This window comes from Myotis nattereri (genome assembly GCF_964212035.1).
Source record: "Myotis nattereri genome assembly, chromosome: 1".
Classification (NCBI taxonomy): Eukaryota; Metazoa; Chordata; class Mammalia; order Chiroptera; family Vespertilionidae; genus Myotis; species Myotis nattereri.
Genome location: NC_138075.1, coordinates 42064120 through 42078692, shown reverse-complemented (window position 1 = coordinate 42078692; position 14573 = coordinate 42064120). Strand labels below are relative to the sequence as shown.

The 14573-nt window shown below is 45.7% G+C and overlaps 1 protein-coding gene across 7 annotated transcripts in view; it reads right to left on the bottom strand.

Moving 5' to 3' along the window:
• Positions 1–8263: 8263 nt before the first annotated feature.
• TRIM9 (tripartite motif containing 9) overlaps positions 8264–14573 on the bottom strand; it is a 92633-nt gene continuing 86323 nt past the window's right edge. For all 7 annotated transcript variants that reach the window (XM_081098806.1, XM_081098808.1, XM_081098810.1 and 4 more), the window contains 2 exons: positions 12313–12475; positions 8264–10351 (listed from right to left, as the gene is read on the bottom strand). In XM_081098806.1, coding sequence (XP_080954932.1) covers positions 10289–10351; positions 12313–12475 — 226 coding nt within the window. In that variant the 3' untranslated portion in view covers positions 8264–10288. The remainder of the gene's footprint in view (positions 10352–12312; positions 12476–14573) is intronic.

Here is a 14573-nt window from a genome sequence, read left to right as displayed (position 1 = left end):
CAGTTGTGAGCGTTTGATATTCTGAGACATAAAGTCAATACTGAGGAGAATTTCCTCCTTCACTGTTTATTCTCTGCATGGATTGAATGTGAGCCTCCTTGCTTCCTGCCATTTCTAAAACATTGGCTTTTGTAAAACGAAGAACACATCCCAGCAAGTGAAGGCACAGGCGTAAGCAGCACCCATTCATTCAAAGCATGACAGACTGAAGCTGCCACTTTGCTCGTTTTGCTGCCAGCACCCATGCCCGCTTTTCCGACAGCAGTCAGAGCGGATGCAGGGGTTGGGGTTCTAAGCCATGATGTCCTGTCCTCCCTTCCCTAAGTGCAGACACAGGACCCAGGCAAAATCAGACGCTGTATTTCCAGAGTCAAATTTTTGAGCAGAGACAAAAAGATGAGAAAGAGGGGAGCTTTTGTGGAGTGGATGGCGGTGGATTGGGGTTTGGAGAAGGCTGCCTGTTTATCAGTTCTGCCCCTCAGTTCCCGGAGCTGCCCAGGTTCCCATCATTCTGAGCTGGCCTGTACCACTCTAGTGCTTTCCTTCTGTGCCTTTAGGTGAGGCAGAGTCAGGTTTGGGTGTTTGGTAACTGGTGTACTTGGCCTTCGGAGCTCGTGGTTTGGCCCTGCCCATCTGGTCCCTCTCCTCTCTCTTCCTACCTGTCGGCTGCACTGCTTCTCGGTTGTTCCTTGGACATAACCAGCTTGTTACTGCTTCCAGGTGTTTACCCCTGGCCCGTCAGCCTGAATGTCACCTTCTCAGAGAGCCAATTGCTGACCACCCCAAAACTTTCTAACTCATTAGCCTGTTTGATTTCTGCTATTTATTACTATTTGAAATTATCTTGAGCTTCCTTTCTTCCTCCTTCCCCTCTCTCCCTCTCCCCTCCTCCCTTCCTCCCTCCCTCTCTCCTTTCCTTCCTTCCTTCCTTCCTTCCTTCCTTCCTTCCTTCCTTCCTTCCTTCCTTCCCCTTCCTTCCTTCCCCTTCCTTCCTTCCTTCCTTCCTTCCTTCCTTCCTTCCTTCCCCTTCCTTCCTTCCTTCCTTCCTTCCTTCCTTCCTTCCTTCCTTCCTTCCTCCCTCCCTCCCTCCCTCCCTTCCTACCTTCCTTCCTTCCTTCCTTCCTTTGCATTTCCCTATTAGAATATCAGGTCTAAGAAGGTAGAGACCTTGTCCGTTTTGTTCACTGCTACCCCTGGTAGTTAAAACTGTTTAGTACTTAATATTTATTGGCTGAATGAGTGTGGTGTATATGTTACATCCTATGTGTAGCAATCACAATGTCCTGTAACCAAGTGGTTAAGAGCACAAATCCTAGGGTGAGGCTGTTTGAGTTCAAATCCTGGCTCTAACACTTGCCTGCTGTGTGACCTTGGGCAAGTTACTTAACCCTTTCCTTGCTTCAGTTTTCTCATTTCTAAAATGCTAATAATAAAAACGCGTAAGTCACATGAGGATTAAGCGAAATGATTCACTGAAAGCCCTTCATGCATTGCGTGGAACAGAATAAGATTCACTATATGGCTACTAATATTATTAGAGTATTTCTCAATTGTAAGATGCCTTTGTCAGAGATTATAAAATGCACAACTGACTTAAAATTGGCTCTTTTGAAGAAAAGCAAACAAATACAACATTAAATGTACACAACTTTTTAAAAACCTAGTTTGTAACAGAGCACGTTCATCCCCACAAACATGTGGTCTTTGCTTCTTCAGAGTGGCCAGCACAACTGAGTCTAAAGTGCCCACCGAGTGTGGCCAGAGGCAGCCACACACGCTGTGATAGGCACACCTGCTCATGCGCTGGACCTCGTTAGCAGACTTGTGTTGCTGAGGAATCATCTAAACACATATCAGAGACTACTGTGGGCTGTGTGTGGGTTTTGTTTGTATTTCCCTTTCGGCTACTCGGTTTGTATCATTGCTTTTCATTGAGTTGTAGGTATAAGTAAAGGTAGCTGGAAACTTTTAACAGATGTGGACATCTGAATGGTAGTTCTTGACATGCCAGTTGGTACCAACAAATAAAAATCTGTGATTTGTTTTCAGAATTTTGGCAACTATTACTTTCTTCAATTGTATTATCCAGTGTATGAGTATTAATTTTGCACATGTCCAAATTTAAAAAAAATTCTATCTTGTGTTGTAGTAGAATCTTTTAAAAGACGTTTTAAGTGACAATCATGTGAATTTAAGTTGATCAGCTACCAATGCAAATAGCTCACAGAAGTAACAGACCGATGAACTGACGCCCCCCACCCCTGCATCCTATCAACTTCCCAAATGTACAGGCAGTAACAGCCGCCTGACTACAGGCCACCCACTCACTCCTTACGTCTGCATTCTCAACCTTGGCTGCCGGTTGAAACCACCGTGGGAACTTAAAAAATCCCACACTCTCAGGCTGCATCCCAGACCAAGGAAACTAGCAGCCTGTTAGCAGTATTTGTGAAGTTCTCCAGAGGATTTCCATATGCAGTGGAGGCCGAGAACCATCACTTTGCTAGTAGCTGAGGCGTTTCTTTCGACACACATAAGATGAATCTTCATTGCAGAGCTGTTAAAGTGTGAAAAAACAAAAATCAAGATGCAAAATAGCCTGGCCGGGTGGCTCAGTTGGTTGAACGTCATCCTGTACACCAAAATGGTTGCGGATTTGATTCTTTGTCAGGGCATATACCGGGGTTTCGGGTTCAATCCCCAGCCCAGGTGTGTATGCGAAGCAACAGATGGATCTCTCTCTCTCTCTCTCTCTCTCTCTCTCTCTCTCTCTCTCTCTCTCTCCTTCTTCTCCTCCTCCTTCTTCTCTCCCTCCCTCCCTCCCTCTCTCTCTAAAGTCGATAAAAATACGCTCTTTTATAGTGTCTTTGAAAGTTTCTACTAGGAATGCGCCCAGTGATGATTACGTTTCCTTTAGTTACTGCCACACACCTGCAGGAGCATTAAGGATGAAGCCTGAGACCTGCGACTCCTAAAGCAAAGAAGCACCTGTGACATGCGTGTGACCATCATTGCTACTGGGTCTGCCCCTGCGTCCCGTTCTCTCCTGTTTCCTTTGAGGCCCTGCTTTGACCTCCCCACTGCCCCTGGACTGGCCTCAGTGCTTCATCTGATCCCCTGAGAGTCTCTGTCCATGCCCAAGGCTCAATTCTCTTAACACCAAGTGTCCCCTCAACTTGGTGATGGACAACTGGTTTACACACAGTTTATGTATTGTAAGTGGTAACTGCACAACATCTTAATTCTTGGTCTTAGTTGGAATCTCGAAGACCTAGAATTTAATAATGGCGTGAAGTTTCGTCTGATCCTCGAGGTTTCTAAGATTGATTTCTTTCTGATAGAAATTTGTCATTTTTTCTACAGGTCTGTCAGGTCTGAGTGCATCACTATGCTTAGATAGTTAAGGTTCACATATTCTGCAAAGTCTGTGGTATTGCCAACCATGAAGCCGACCTCTTGAGAAGCTGCAATTAACCTTCACCTGCTCGTCATTTTAAACCTGCCCAACTGATACGACGGGAGACTTATTTCTTCATATCTGATAGCCACACAGCCTACCAGGCAATTAGGAAAAGATATGGAGTAGAGTGGTTTTCTCACAGATCACACGTGGAAGTCAGCGTCGCGGAAGGAACCACGAGGATCTCATTACCTCAGGTGACTTGTTCATGGTAAACTCATTAACCATTAGGTTGAAAATACAGCCCAGAAACAGAGTGCAGAGTAGCTCATATTTAACGCCTCAGTCTTTCCTTAAAGGGAACTTGTTAAATGGCAGCCTAGCAATAAATCAATACACTCCATAAATATTTAGTACTAGATGTGCGTTCGGACAGGAAAAAGATGGACCCAGGTAACTAAAGAAGAAAACAGATGGCTATGATACATAGGCGAAGAAGAGTTCGCAATGTAAAATGTAAGTTGGAGAGGAGTCCTAGAAAACTGATACGCCATTTGCATAAAGTACTTTACAGTGACTTAAGCCGCCTTGAGAAAGATCAGATGAATATTAGCATTCTCTTCTGGTTTGTTACAGTTTTAAATATTTTATGTTTAACACCTTACCATCTGGGAAATGTTGTGATTAAGGATATAGTTTTGCTTTCCAAATAGCCAGTTTTCAAATAATATTTTTCAACATTTTTGAATAATTTTCATTTCTTCCATTGTGATTCTCTATTCAACATCTACTAAAATTTCTATGTCTGAGTTATCTTGTAGTAGAGTGTAGGAATATTATACCACTTTGATTATTGGGGCTTTGAAATAGATTTTAATGTGTCCTACAAGTCAAGTTACTACCTTTTCTCAGAGTTTCCTTGCCTACATTCTTTCATTGATTTTTGCAGAAGAATTTAACAAACATTTTGTCAAGTTCCAAAAGTAGGCATTGTCTCCCAAGAAGATGATGGTAAGAATTATTATTCACACTCAAATGGGATCTTAGTAATAAAAAAAGGGAGGGGCCCTGGCTGGTGTGGTTTAGTGATTGGAGCGGCAGCCCGAGCACCGAGGGGTCTCAGGTTCGATTCCTGGTCAAGGGCACATACCTGGTTGCAGGTTCGATCCCTGGCTCCAGTCAGGGTACGTGTGGGAGACAACCAATCCATGTGCCTCTGTCACATCAAGGTTTCTCTCTCTCACTCCCTCTTTCCTTCCCTCCCTCCCTAAAAAAATCAATGGGAAAAATATCCATGAGTGAGGATTAACAAACAATAAGGGTGGTGGTGGGGAGGGACAGCACTGTGGCACTATTAACGAATTGCACGCAAATAAAATACCATAGTGCTCACTCATTGTGGGCCAGGTACTGTTCAGAGTGTCTTACATGTATTATTTGATTTAACCCTCAAAAAAGTCTATGATTCTCTCCACTTTAGAGATGTTTCATGGCTTGCCCCAGGGCACGCAGCTGGCACACCTTGGAGCCAGGGCCAGGGCCAGGAGTCAGTCGCTGCCGGAAACCGCTCTCAGCCACTGCACGACTGCTCTCAGGCTTGTCTGCCATGCAGAGTGCAGAGGTTACAGTAATTCATCCTGTATCAACATGCCTTTCATCTTTATTGTGCAAAGCGCTTTTACATGCTTTCTCTCACGTGTGTCCCTTTCTTGGTGCAGGACATATATAAATGCATATGTCCTTATTAGAGAATTTTGCCCTTATTAGAGAATTTTAGCCACGGTAGAGAAGCCCAGGTTTATACCTTCATGAAGCTTCCCTCTTCAAGATGGTTTCTTTAGCTTTATGGTTTCCTTCATCAAACACATTGAAAATCATGGTCATACATCAAAAGATGGTTTGGTCCTGGCTGGGTGGCTCAGTTGATGGGAGCATTGTACCATACACCAAAAGTTTGCGGGTGTAATTCCCTTTCGGGGCACATGCCTAGGTTTCGGGTTCGATCCCCTGTTGGGGCACACGCAGGAGGCAACTATCAGTGTTTTTCTCTCACATCGATGTTTTTTTTCTCTCTCTCCCTCTCCCTTCTTTTCTTTTTAAAATCAATAAACATTTCCTTGGGTGAGGATTTAAAAAAACACGATGGTTTGTAAGTTGATAAGCAGGTAATTAACATTTAACATTCAGCCATGCTTATTACTGAAATTATTTCCATTGTCTTCATTAATTATTAGGGAATTCCAGAAAAGTTGTTGGGAGGAAAAAGGCAAGATTATCAGCCACAATATCAACCCTTTTAGATTTCACGGTATGTTTACCTGTGGGAGAAGGAAAAATATGTGAACAAGATTCATAACCACAGGGAGTATGTAAGCCAAGCATGTCAAACTCAAAGGCTAACACTGGCCAAATAAACAAAGCATGTGGCCCGCGGGCCCCAAATTTGACATGCTTGATGTAAGCGCTATTTGGAATTGCTTCCTTAATGGTAGCCAGGTTTTCTACTCTCTCCACCATGATGGCCCTCAGGGAAGGGGCAGGTTAAAGTCCCTGTTAGGAAGGTAGAGAATGTGGGGAAGTGGGAAGGGAAAGAAAAGGTAGGGTCAGGGGTCAGCTGCTACCCTTCCCCCTCTGCTTTGGGCTTTACCTTAGAGCCGTGGTCGGCAAACCACGGCTCACGAGCCACATGCGGCTCTTTGGCCCCTCGAGTGTGGCTCTTCCACAAAATACCACATGCGGGCGTGCACGTACAGTGCGATTGAAACTTCCTGGCCCATGCGCAGAAGTCGGTATTTTGTGAAAGAGCCACATTCGAGGGGCCAAAGAGCCACATGTGGCTTGAGAGCCGCGGTTTGCCGAGCCGCAGTTTGCCGACCACTGCCTTAGAGGACGGGTTTGGTGAAATAGGAATGGACTGTTAGGTGTGGTGTGAGGGAGGCTGCAAAGAGAGTCCTGGTCTTGTCCAACATGGCCCTTCACTCTTTTAAAGTGTACAATTCAGTGATTTTTACTGTATTCACAAGGTTATGCAGCCATCCCCACTTTCTAAATCTGTGATACCTAATTCTACACCTGCAGCTTCTCTGAGCTTAGCACAGCTGTGGCAGAGTGGAGCAGATAATAAATGCAAAGGACCAGACTGATGTTTCTGTGTATTTATTTAAATATTTAATTTTTTGTTAATCCTCACCCAAAGATATTCTTTCCATTGATTTTTAGAGAGAGTGAAAGGGAGGGAGGAGGACAAAGAGGGAGAAACATCAATGTGAGAGAGACATTGATTGGTTGCCTCCTGCACGCACCCCAATCAGGGCCAGGGATGAAACCTGCAACTCAGGTAGGTGCCCTTGACTGGGCATCAAACCCACATCCCTTCAGTCCAAGGGCCAATGCTCTAACCACTGAGCACCGGCCAGGGCTGTTTCTGTGTAACTAGCTGCTTCCATTGTTCAAAACACCCCACATTCTGCGTGTATCCAAAAAGCTGGCTCTTCAGATAAAGACCAGATGCAGGTAGCCTCAGTTATGTGTGATGTATATCAGACCTAAGATTCCATAAACACCAATCTCAGTGGAAGTACCTGGCACACATATTTGAAGACTATATGCAGGTGTCTTTAGCATACATATACATTATTCATATGAATTCATATATGTATTCATATAAATTACACAGTAATGTGATCTGAGAACTTCTTTAGCTGAAGTTCCCTCAATTCGTAATCAGAAATCCTGATTCCAAAGCCCTCCTGCCTTATCAATAGGTTGTCTAGATGGGCGAAAGATTAATGCACACATTGGAGGCAGAAAAACAGGATCTCATCTCCAGAAAATGGGAGGATTTCTTGTAAATCACTTAGTCGCTCCTCTGAGAACATAGCAGGAATCAGAAGTTCCATTAACCTTAGTACCATGAGAAGAGTAAAACAACGAGCCAGAGTGTTCCATTAGGGAGTGAACAAAAGAGAGAATAAAACAGAGGAGAGGTGGGACCAATAGGAGAGGAAGAAAAAAGCGCGGGGGAGGAGCAGAGGCGATGAGGAAAGAGGAGGGAGCAGAAACCGGCCGAGCAGCAGCTGCCACCTGCCTGATGGGCCGCTCTGAGCGAGTAGCCTGGATCACACACTTTTAGGTGATGTTTTTCTTTTCATGAAGAACAAAGGCAGTTTATTTTAAGAAGCTACTAACAATGCAAAGGAGATCCATAACGTCGTAATGATTTAAAAACACCCGTATCGCTTAGCCATCCGAATGCACACAAAAACAATTGTGTTATTTAGCCACGTAAACATTCAAAGGAATGTTGCAGGAAGGAGGCTTGGAAAGGTCAGCCACACTGTGTTTTGCAGCAGGAGCCTGTGGCTTCTTCAGGAGCAGCTTCGTTAAAGTCAGTCCCCAGTGGTCGGAGCAGACCCCACCTGCATCCAAACCAGCGGTTCTCAACCTGTGTGGGTCGCGACCCCTTTGGGGGGTCGAACGACCCTTTCACCGGGGTCGCCTAAGACCATCGGAAAACACATATAATTACATATTGTTTTTGTGATGAATCACTATGCTTTAATTATGTTCAATTTGTAACAATGAAATTGGGGGTCACCACCACATGAGGAACTGTATTAAAGGGTCGCGGCATTAGGAAGGTTGAGAACCACTGAATAAAAGCTTCCCTCGAAGTTAAGACTGAGGAGTTGCGTGCTCCCAGGAGACACTGCCAGCGCCCAGGAGAAAAGGGTAAATCACAGGTGCTTTCAAGAGCTCTGGGGGACTTTCCAATTACACTCTACTGAAGAGACGTTGCCTTGACAAAGGCGAATCGTCAGTCCCAAATAGGCAAAAAAAAATAAGAGATTCTAAAGACACATATCATGTTCTCTCATAAAAATCATTTATTGGCACACCAGAAAGATCATTTTTTTCTAGTACAGCAGCTTCTAGTCTTGCAATTCTGTGTAAACTACATGTTACAAGTCACTAGAAATCTAATTAGCAGGATGAATTTCATAAAGAACAAGGGTAACTATGAGTCTACAGCGGCCCAGCCATCGAGTCTCATTTGGAGAGTAAATCAAATATCAAACTAGTGTTGCCCTGCAACAGAGGTTTTCTGTAGCCAAGAGAAACCAGGACGGACGGAAACAGGATAGCACCCATTCAATAAATTAGGTACACGTGACTAGAAAAACTGTAACTGAGAGAACTAATCTAAATCAGGTAAGCACAAAACTAAACCAGTAGCTATTTACATATGTTACTTTTTTTGCCAAAACTGTGTTAGCTTTCCCATCCTACCTCTTCCCTTTTATTTGTTATTCTTGTTGTGTGTGTGGTGTTGTTTTTTTCATGGTGAATTTCCTGGCTCACTGGAGAATATGTAGACCACTAATCAGAACATCTTTCCAGGTCCTACATTTTCTAAAATGTCATGTTAAACTAAAGAATCTGAAGGGGATGTTACATGTCAGTCTCCCTCTATAGAAGTAACAAGCATTAGCACTTTGCTATCACTCATAGCAATTGCATACAATTTCATTTTCTTCCAAACATTATTTGAACAGCTCCAGGAAGGCAGGCTGTAATGGTAGCAGAGAGGATGGATTTGTTCATCTGTCACAGGCACAGAGAGCAGTACGTGGGGTGAGCGTGTTTATCCTGAGAATGCGATAAGATGGCCCGAAACCCAAGATTCCCACTACTGAGGACGGGCCCACCTCCTCTGGCCACTATCCCCGCCCTCCCCCGCCCCCCGCCCCCATACATTTTTAAGGCTTAGTATCATTGAAGCATTAACCAGTAAGAATGCTGACATCATTTCTACTAAGGAAGGGCTCTGTGATGAATGGCAGCAGGTACCCTAATTAAAACAGCACGGTGGAAAAGGCATTGAGTGGGTATGTTTCTGGTGCTATGGCCAAAATATGTGGATTTTTAGCATCATGGCAGGGGGTTCAAAAGATCTTGCCAATGAGCCTCTCTTTCCCTTGTTTACTTCCTTTCTAGTTTACTTCCTTGCAGTTGCTTCCTTTCAATTTGCTATCATTTTATTTTGGGTTGTTCTCCTAGGAGGACAGAGACCACACCTGTGTACTCACCAGTCTCCTGTGTCTAGAATAGTGCCTGGTCCATCGTAGGCTCTCAATCAAAAACGTGTATTAAAGAAATGAACCAAATTGTTAAGTGCCCTGGTCTGCTTATGTCTGGAGACTTTCCGTTTTCATTCAATGACCAGGGTTCTGGCCTGTCCTAATGACCCAGCTATCCTAACAGCCCTACCCACGATGTAGCTGTGTAGCTGATCCTTTTGTGCTTCAATGGATAAGGAAACTTTTCAAGGCTACCTTCACTCTGTCCACCCCCCAAAGATCAGCTATGCAGAGCGAACACTGCACGGGGGGTAGCAGGGCAAGGACATTCTAGGAGGTAAACTGCAGGCTCCAAATTCAGCTCCTTCTTCCCTAACTCTCCCTACAGCCTCTGACAGAAAGCTTAAGAAAACAAGTTATCAGGGGAATTTCCTCTTGGCAGGGCCAGTTCCATATGTCACTGATAACACGACCAGCAGGGAAACACAATGTAACTCACCTACATAAAAATGAAGTTAACTAAAAGCAAAATCTGAGAGAGGAAACGAAGCGACACGTGGGCTGTCTGGGTCCTTCGCTGGTTGGAATTGCTGAACATGGGAGCGCACGCAGGCATTACAGCAAGAGAGAGGTTGGGAGGGAAGGGGCGGAGCTGTGGGGTGTAACGAGCATAGAGGACCAGCTTTGCTCTCCTCCTTCTCCCTCTCCTTCCAGCTCTCTGGCATCCCACCACGCTCTGGCTGAGCTCCTTGCAGTTGCTTCTCAGGTGGAGGGAAGAGCAGGCAGCTGGCACTTCCGCGGCCCATCCTTAGGCTATTGACGCTCTGCTGGAGTAGAAGTCGGGGACTGGGAGCCCGGTGTGGAGTGTGACCTGGGGGAAGAGACTGTGAGCCCTGGGGGCACAGGCAGGACTCTGCCCCGCCCCCGCCCCCTGCACCCTCCTTCCCCGGGCACAGTGGGTGTGTTCCTAATTCAAAAGGGATCTGCTCGCTCTTCTTTAACCCGTACCCTAGAACACGTTAAAGAGAATTGTAGTAGAATTCAGCCTGTGCTAGGAACCTGGTCATCATGGTGGTCATCCTGGAGACACTCGATACTATGGTCCTCATGCTAAGATTCTGGAGAGATTGTGTTCCTTATGACTAAAGACCCAGGCATTGATCTGCAGGTAGCAAAGCCTGTTGGCCACATGGTAGTGATCATTGCCAAGTCCATGGTTAGAGAACAGATAAGCAGGCAACCCTTCCTTTATTACCTGCCCACTAGTTATTCCAATGAGGATAAGCCTTTCCTTTGGGGATTGCATAGATGATTGTCAGGTGTGAAGAAATATGGGCGCTTAATGCTGTTTCACTGATTTCTGTCCAGCCTCATACCGCCATGGCCAAGGCTAGAGTCACTCCGCACAGTACTGCCAGCTCCCGTTCTTGGCCTCGTCCTCCCCAACCCAAGAGTCTTTGATCTAAAGATACTCAGAGCAGTTAAAACTGTGGAAAACTTTGAATGAGGTTTTCCAAGGCTCACTTCTGGGTATTTTATGGTTTCCTTTTTACCAATGTAGAGGCTGAGCTTGATAGATTAGATTTCAGCCTCCCAGAAAAACTCAACTAGTTGCAGGAAGAGAGGAGGGCAGAGGTCACTGGGCGGGCATCACTTCTACTGTACATCCTGAAGACAACAATGGATTCTTTTAAGTAGCTCCCAAGACTGTGGTTCTGAGTGGAGCAAAAATTATCTGCAGTGTTTTGATTCTCAAGCCCTATCTTAAGGTAGCCACTTGCTGAGTGAGATTCACGCTGACAATGAGAGTTCCAGCTCAAGAGGGAAATGAAAGCCCAAGTCCTAGCGGTGGCTGGCCCGGCCCACCCCTTCCTGATCATTTCTCCCACTGCCCCAACCCCCGTGGCCTTTTCTTGCCTGGGCGAGGCCCCTCAGGCCTTAGAAGCTTTGCTCTGACTGTTCCCTCTGCCTGGAAAGCCCCACACAGCTCCCTCCCTCACCCCCTTCAGGGCTCAGCTCACCTGTGACTGCATCAAGGCCTGCCCTCACTGACCGCCCTGGTTAAGACTGCAACACCCTCCAACCCCAGCACTCTCGATCCCCTTCCCCTCCCTCGGTCTTTGCTCCCTCTCACTTACTGCCTTCGCACACACTCGATAATGGACATGGTAACTGTGCTTACTTGTTTGTCTCCTACAACTAGAATGTGAGCTCTATGAGGGCAAGATTTTTGTCTGTTTTGTTTTTGCTGATGAACAATACTTATAATAGTGCCTCACATAGTAAAGACACTCAACAGATATTTGCTGAATGAACGAATGAGAAGGATCTGTTGTTTTTCTATTCACAAGAAATCGGAAATAACTACTTTTGGGCAGGGACTGTTTTCCATCCCCATAAATCAAGTAAGAGTGCAGAGAAGGTGCTCAAAATTGCTGATAATGGTGCTAGTAGTCCCGTCCTACACCCTCTCTCGGGCACTCATGGAACTGCGCGAGGCACTTGTTTTCGTGCCAGCTGGCCCAGGAGTTTCATTTCTACTAAAGATGAAACCAGGGCTCAGAGGGACAATCACTAGCAAACCACGAATAGAATTCCAGTTTCCCACTTGCTGTTAACTAGACTGTGTCCAAGTAGAACGAAGGGGCTTAGGTTGGCCCGGGAGCATGTCAGCTGTCAATGTCGACCCCTCTCCCTCCTCCTTCCCTGCCTGTCTGGGCCTGGACCTGACGGGGTCAGCTTCCCCCTCTCGGGGGTGGACTTGCCCGCCCACGGGCAGCCCAGAAGCAGAGCGAGCAGAAGCCACGTCTGCATTCACGGCGCGGTGCTGACCTGCACGTTCCTGTTCAGGCTCACTGCCGGGAAGAAGAGGCCCTCCATGTTCTCGAAGGCGATGGGCCCTTGCTGTTCGTCGTTGACAAAAAATGTCAAGGTTTTCCTGTTTAAGTCGAGGAGGACCCCGATGGTGGCCCCCTTGGCGATCCCTCCCTCAGTTCTGTGAAAACAACAACAACAAAAAGCATTTGGGTTTCCCTGGCCTGTCATCATGCTGGGGGCTCCCCATTTGTATGGTTAAGTGTTCCTGGACTTGCTTACAAGTAGCGTCTCCTCCCTCCCAGGAGCCTTTTAAAACAGGCCCCTCCTCTTTAATCGCTCCTCTTTACACGAAATGTGAATATCACAGACACACTGTGTATTAATTTATGTGTGCACGCATATCTGTGCTTTATATATTAAAAGGGGAGGGTTTTGTGCTTACTCCCCCAAACCAATTTTCACGCCCTTGGGGGAAGTGTGGCTGTGCGGAGTACGGATGGGTTCGACAGCGCCGCCCTGCTGTTGCTGGGAGTGACCCCATTCGCACAGGGTCACCACCACCGAGACGCGAAGCATCGAAGACTAAGAAAGAGAGTAGCCCTTGGGCCCTCTGCGTTCTGCCCACAGCTGTGCCCGACACTCTGCACAGAGGTGTGGCTTCAACATCATTTAATCGAGAGCCACTTAATTTAAAAATCAAAATAGAGAAGAATGTAAGCCAAACTTAAACATACGCATGAAAAATTGGATTTGGGGCCTTAGGCTCCCTGTTAAATAGAAAAAACTCATTCCAGAAAGATGGTCATTTTTGGCATGCTGAGTCCGCATTGAGAAGTTGGAGGCTCTCTAGAAAGTGACATCGGAGAAGGGGGCTCTCGCCTGTAGGAGACGGAGTGAATTTAAAGAACCTGAACTCAAACGTCATTGCACAGTGAATTGGGTCTTATGCTTCAGTGGATGGTTTCGCAAACACCATTCAGCATGGATGAGCAGCTTGGCCACTCCCCCTCGCTGAGGTCTAGCAGTATTTCATTTCACCCTCCTCTCGGCAGAGCACAGAAATGTAAGAGTGCTGGTCTTTCCCTCTGGCATGCAGAACACGGACTACACATGGCTGTTAAAAGACAGGTTGATAAATTGTGTCTTGTATTCACACCCTCAACAGTGACAGCACAAGTGACATGAATTGGCATGCAAGCAGGCGTGTTCAGCTTTAAGAATGTGTTTCTCTGCATAGTGTGACAGTGGTCATTATTCACCCCTTCACTTCAAAATAAAGAAGCTAAAAGGGAAAGGTAAGCATGGCCCGTGGGTGGTGGATTCAGAGATCCAGTGACAGAGGGTTCCCCCAAAATGTAGATCCCTGAAGAAAACCACTCAGCTGCATCTGAAAGGGTTGGACAGCAGGCTGAGATGGCACGCGTGCTCACCTGGAGAGGCGGTGAATAATACACACCAGCATGAGGTGTAAGGAAACATCCAAGGGAACAGGCGTGGAGGCCCTGGGAGACCCTGGCTAGAGAAGGGGCCGCGATGAGCATGTAGAAAGGCTGAAACAGTGGAGGCCACTGTCCTGCCACTGCCTCACTCACTTTCCTTTTGATCAGACCGATTGTTTTTTTTTTTTTTTTTTTTTTTTTTTTCCAGAAATACCAGTGAGAATGTATCCTGGGGAAATCATTGTGAATAAAAAGGACCTAGATACTTATCTAGGAAATTCATAAAAAAATACATTTGAGGAAGAAGACACAAACCAAATGAAGAGGAAGTCTAGGAAAATGGTTACAGTGGGGGTTAAAACTGTTACAGTGTGGGCTTACATTTTGGTGGTAGAGGAAAACCCAAGGAATTACTATGTTCTCCTTTCCCACCAAACTGGGTGCTCAGAGTCTGTCCAATTATAAGAGGCATCTTCAAGTACAAAGCTATCCAAATTGGCATCCACAAGATTTAGTTTATTAACTGGCCTCTCTTCTGAGCAGTGGTATTGGCAATAATCATAAGAAGAGAAACAATAGCTTCTATTTTCAGATGCCTCTGATGTAGGCATTTTTGCACATTCCATTTAACCTTGGGAACATTCCTGCATAGAAAAATACTAATATCCTAATTTGGTGGATTTAAAAATTGAGGTTTAGAAAAACTAAATAACTTGTTCAAATGGCTTTTCTGTGAAGTGGGACTAGATTTTAGAATCCTGGAATGTGGTCTTGTCATGGGTGCGCATGGGGATTCTCAGCTTCCCCCCAAGGGTGGAATATTACAACGAAGGGCCT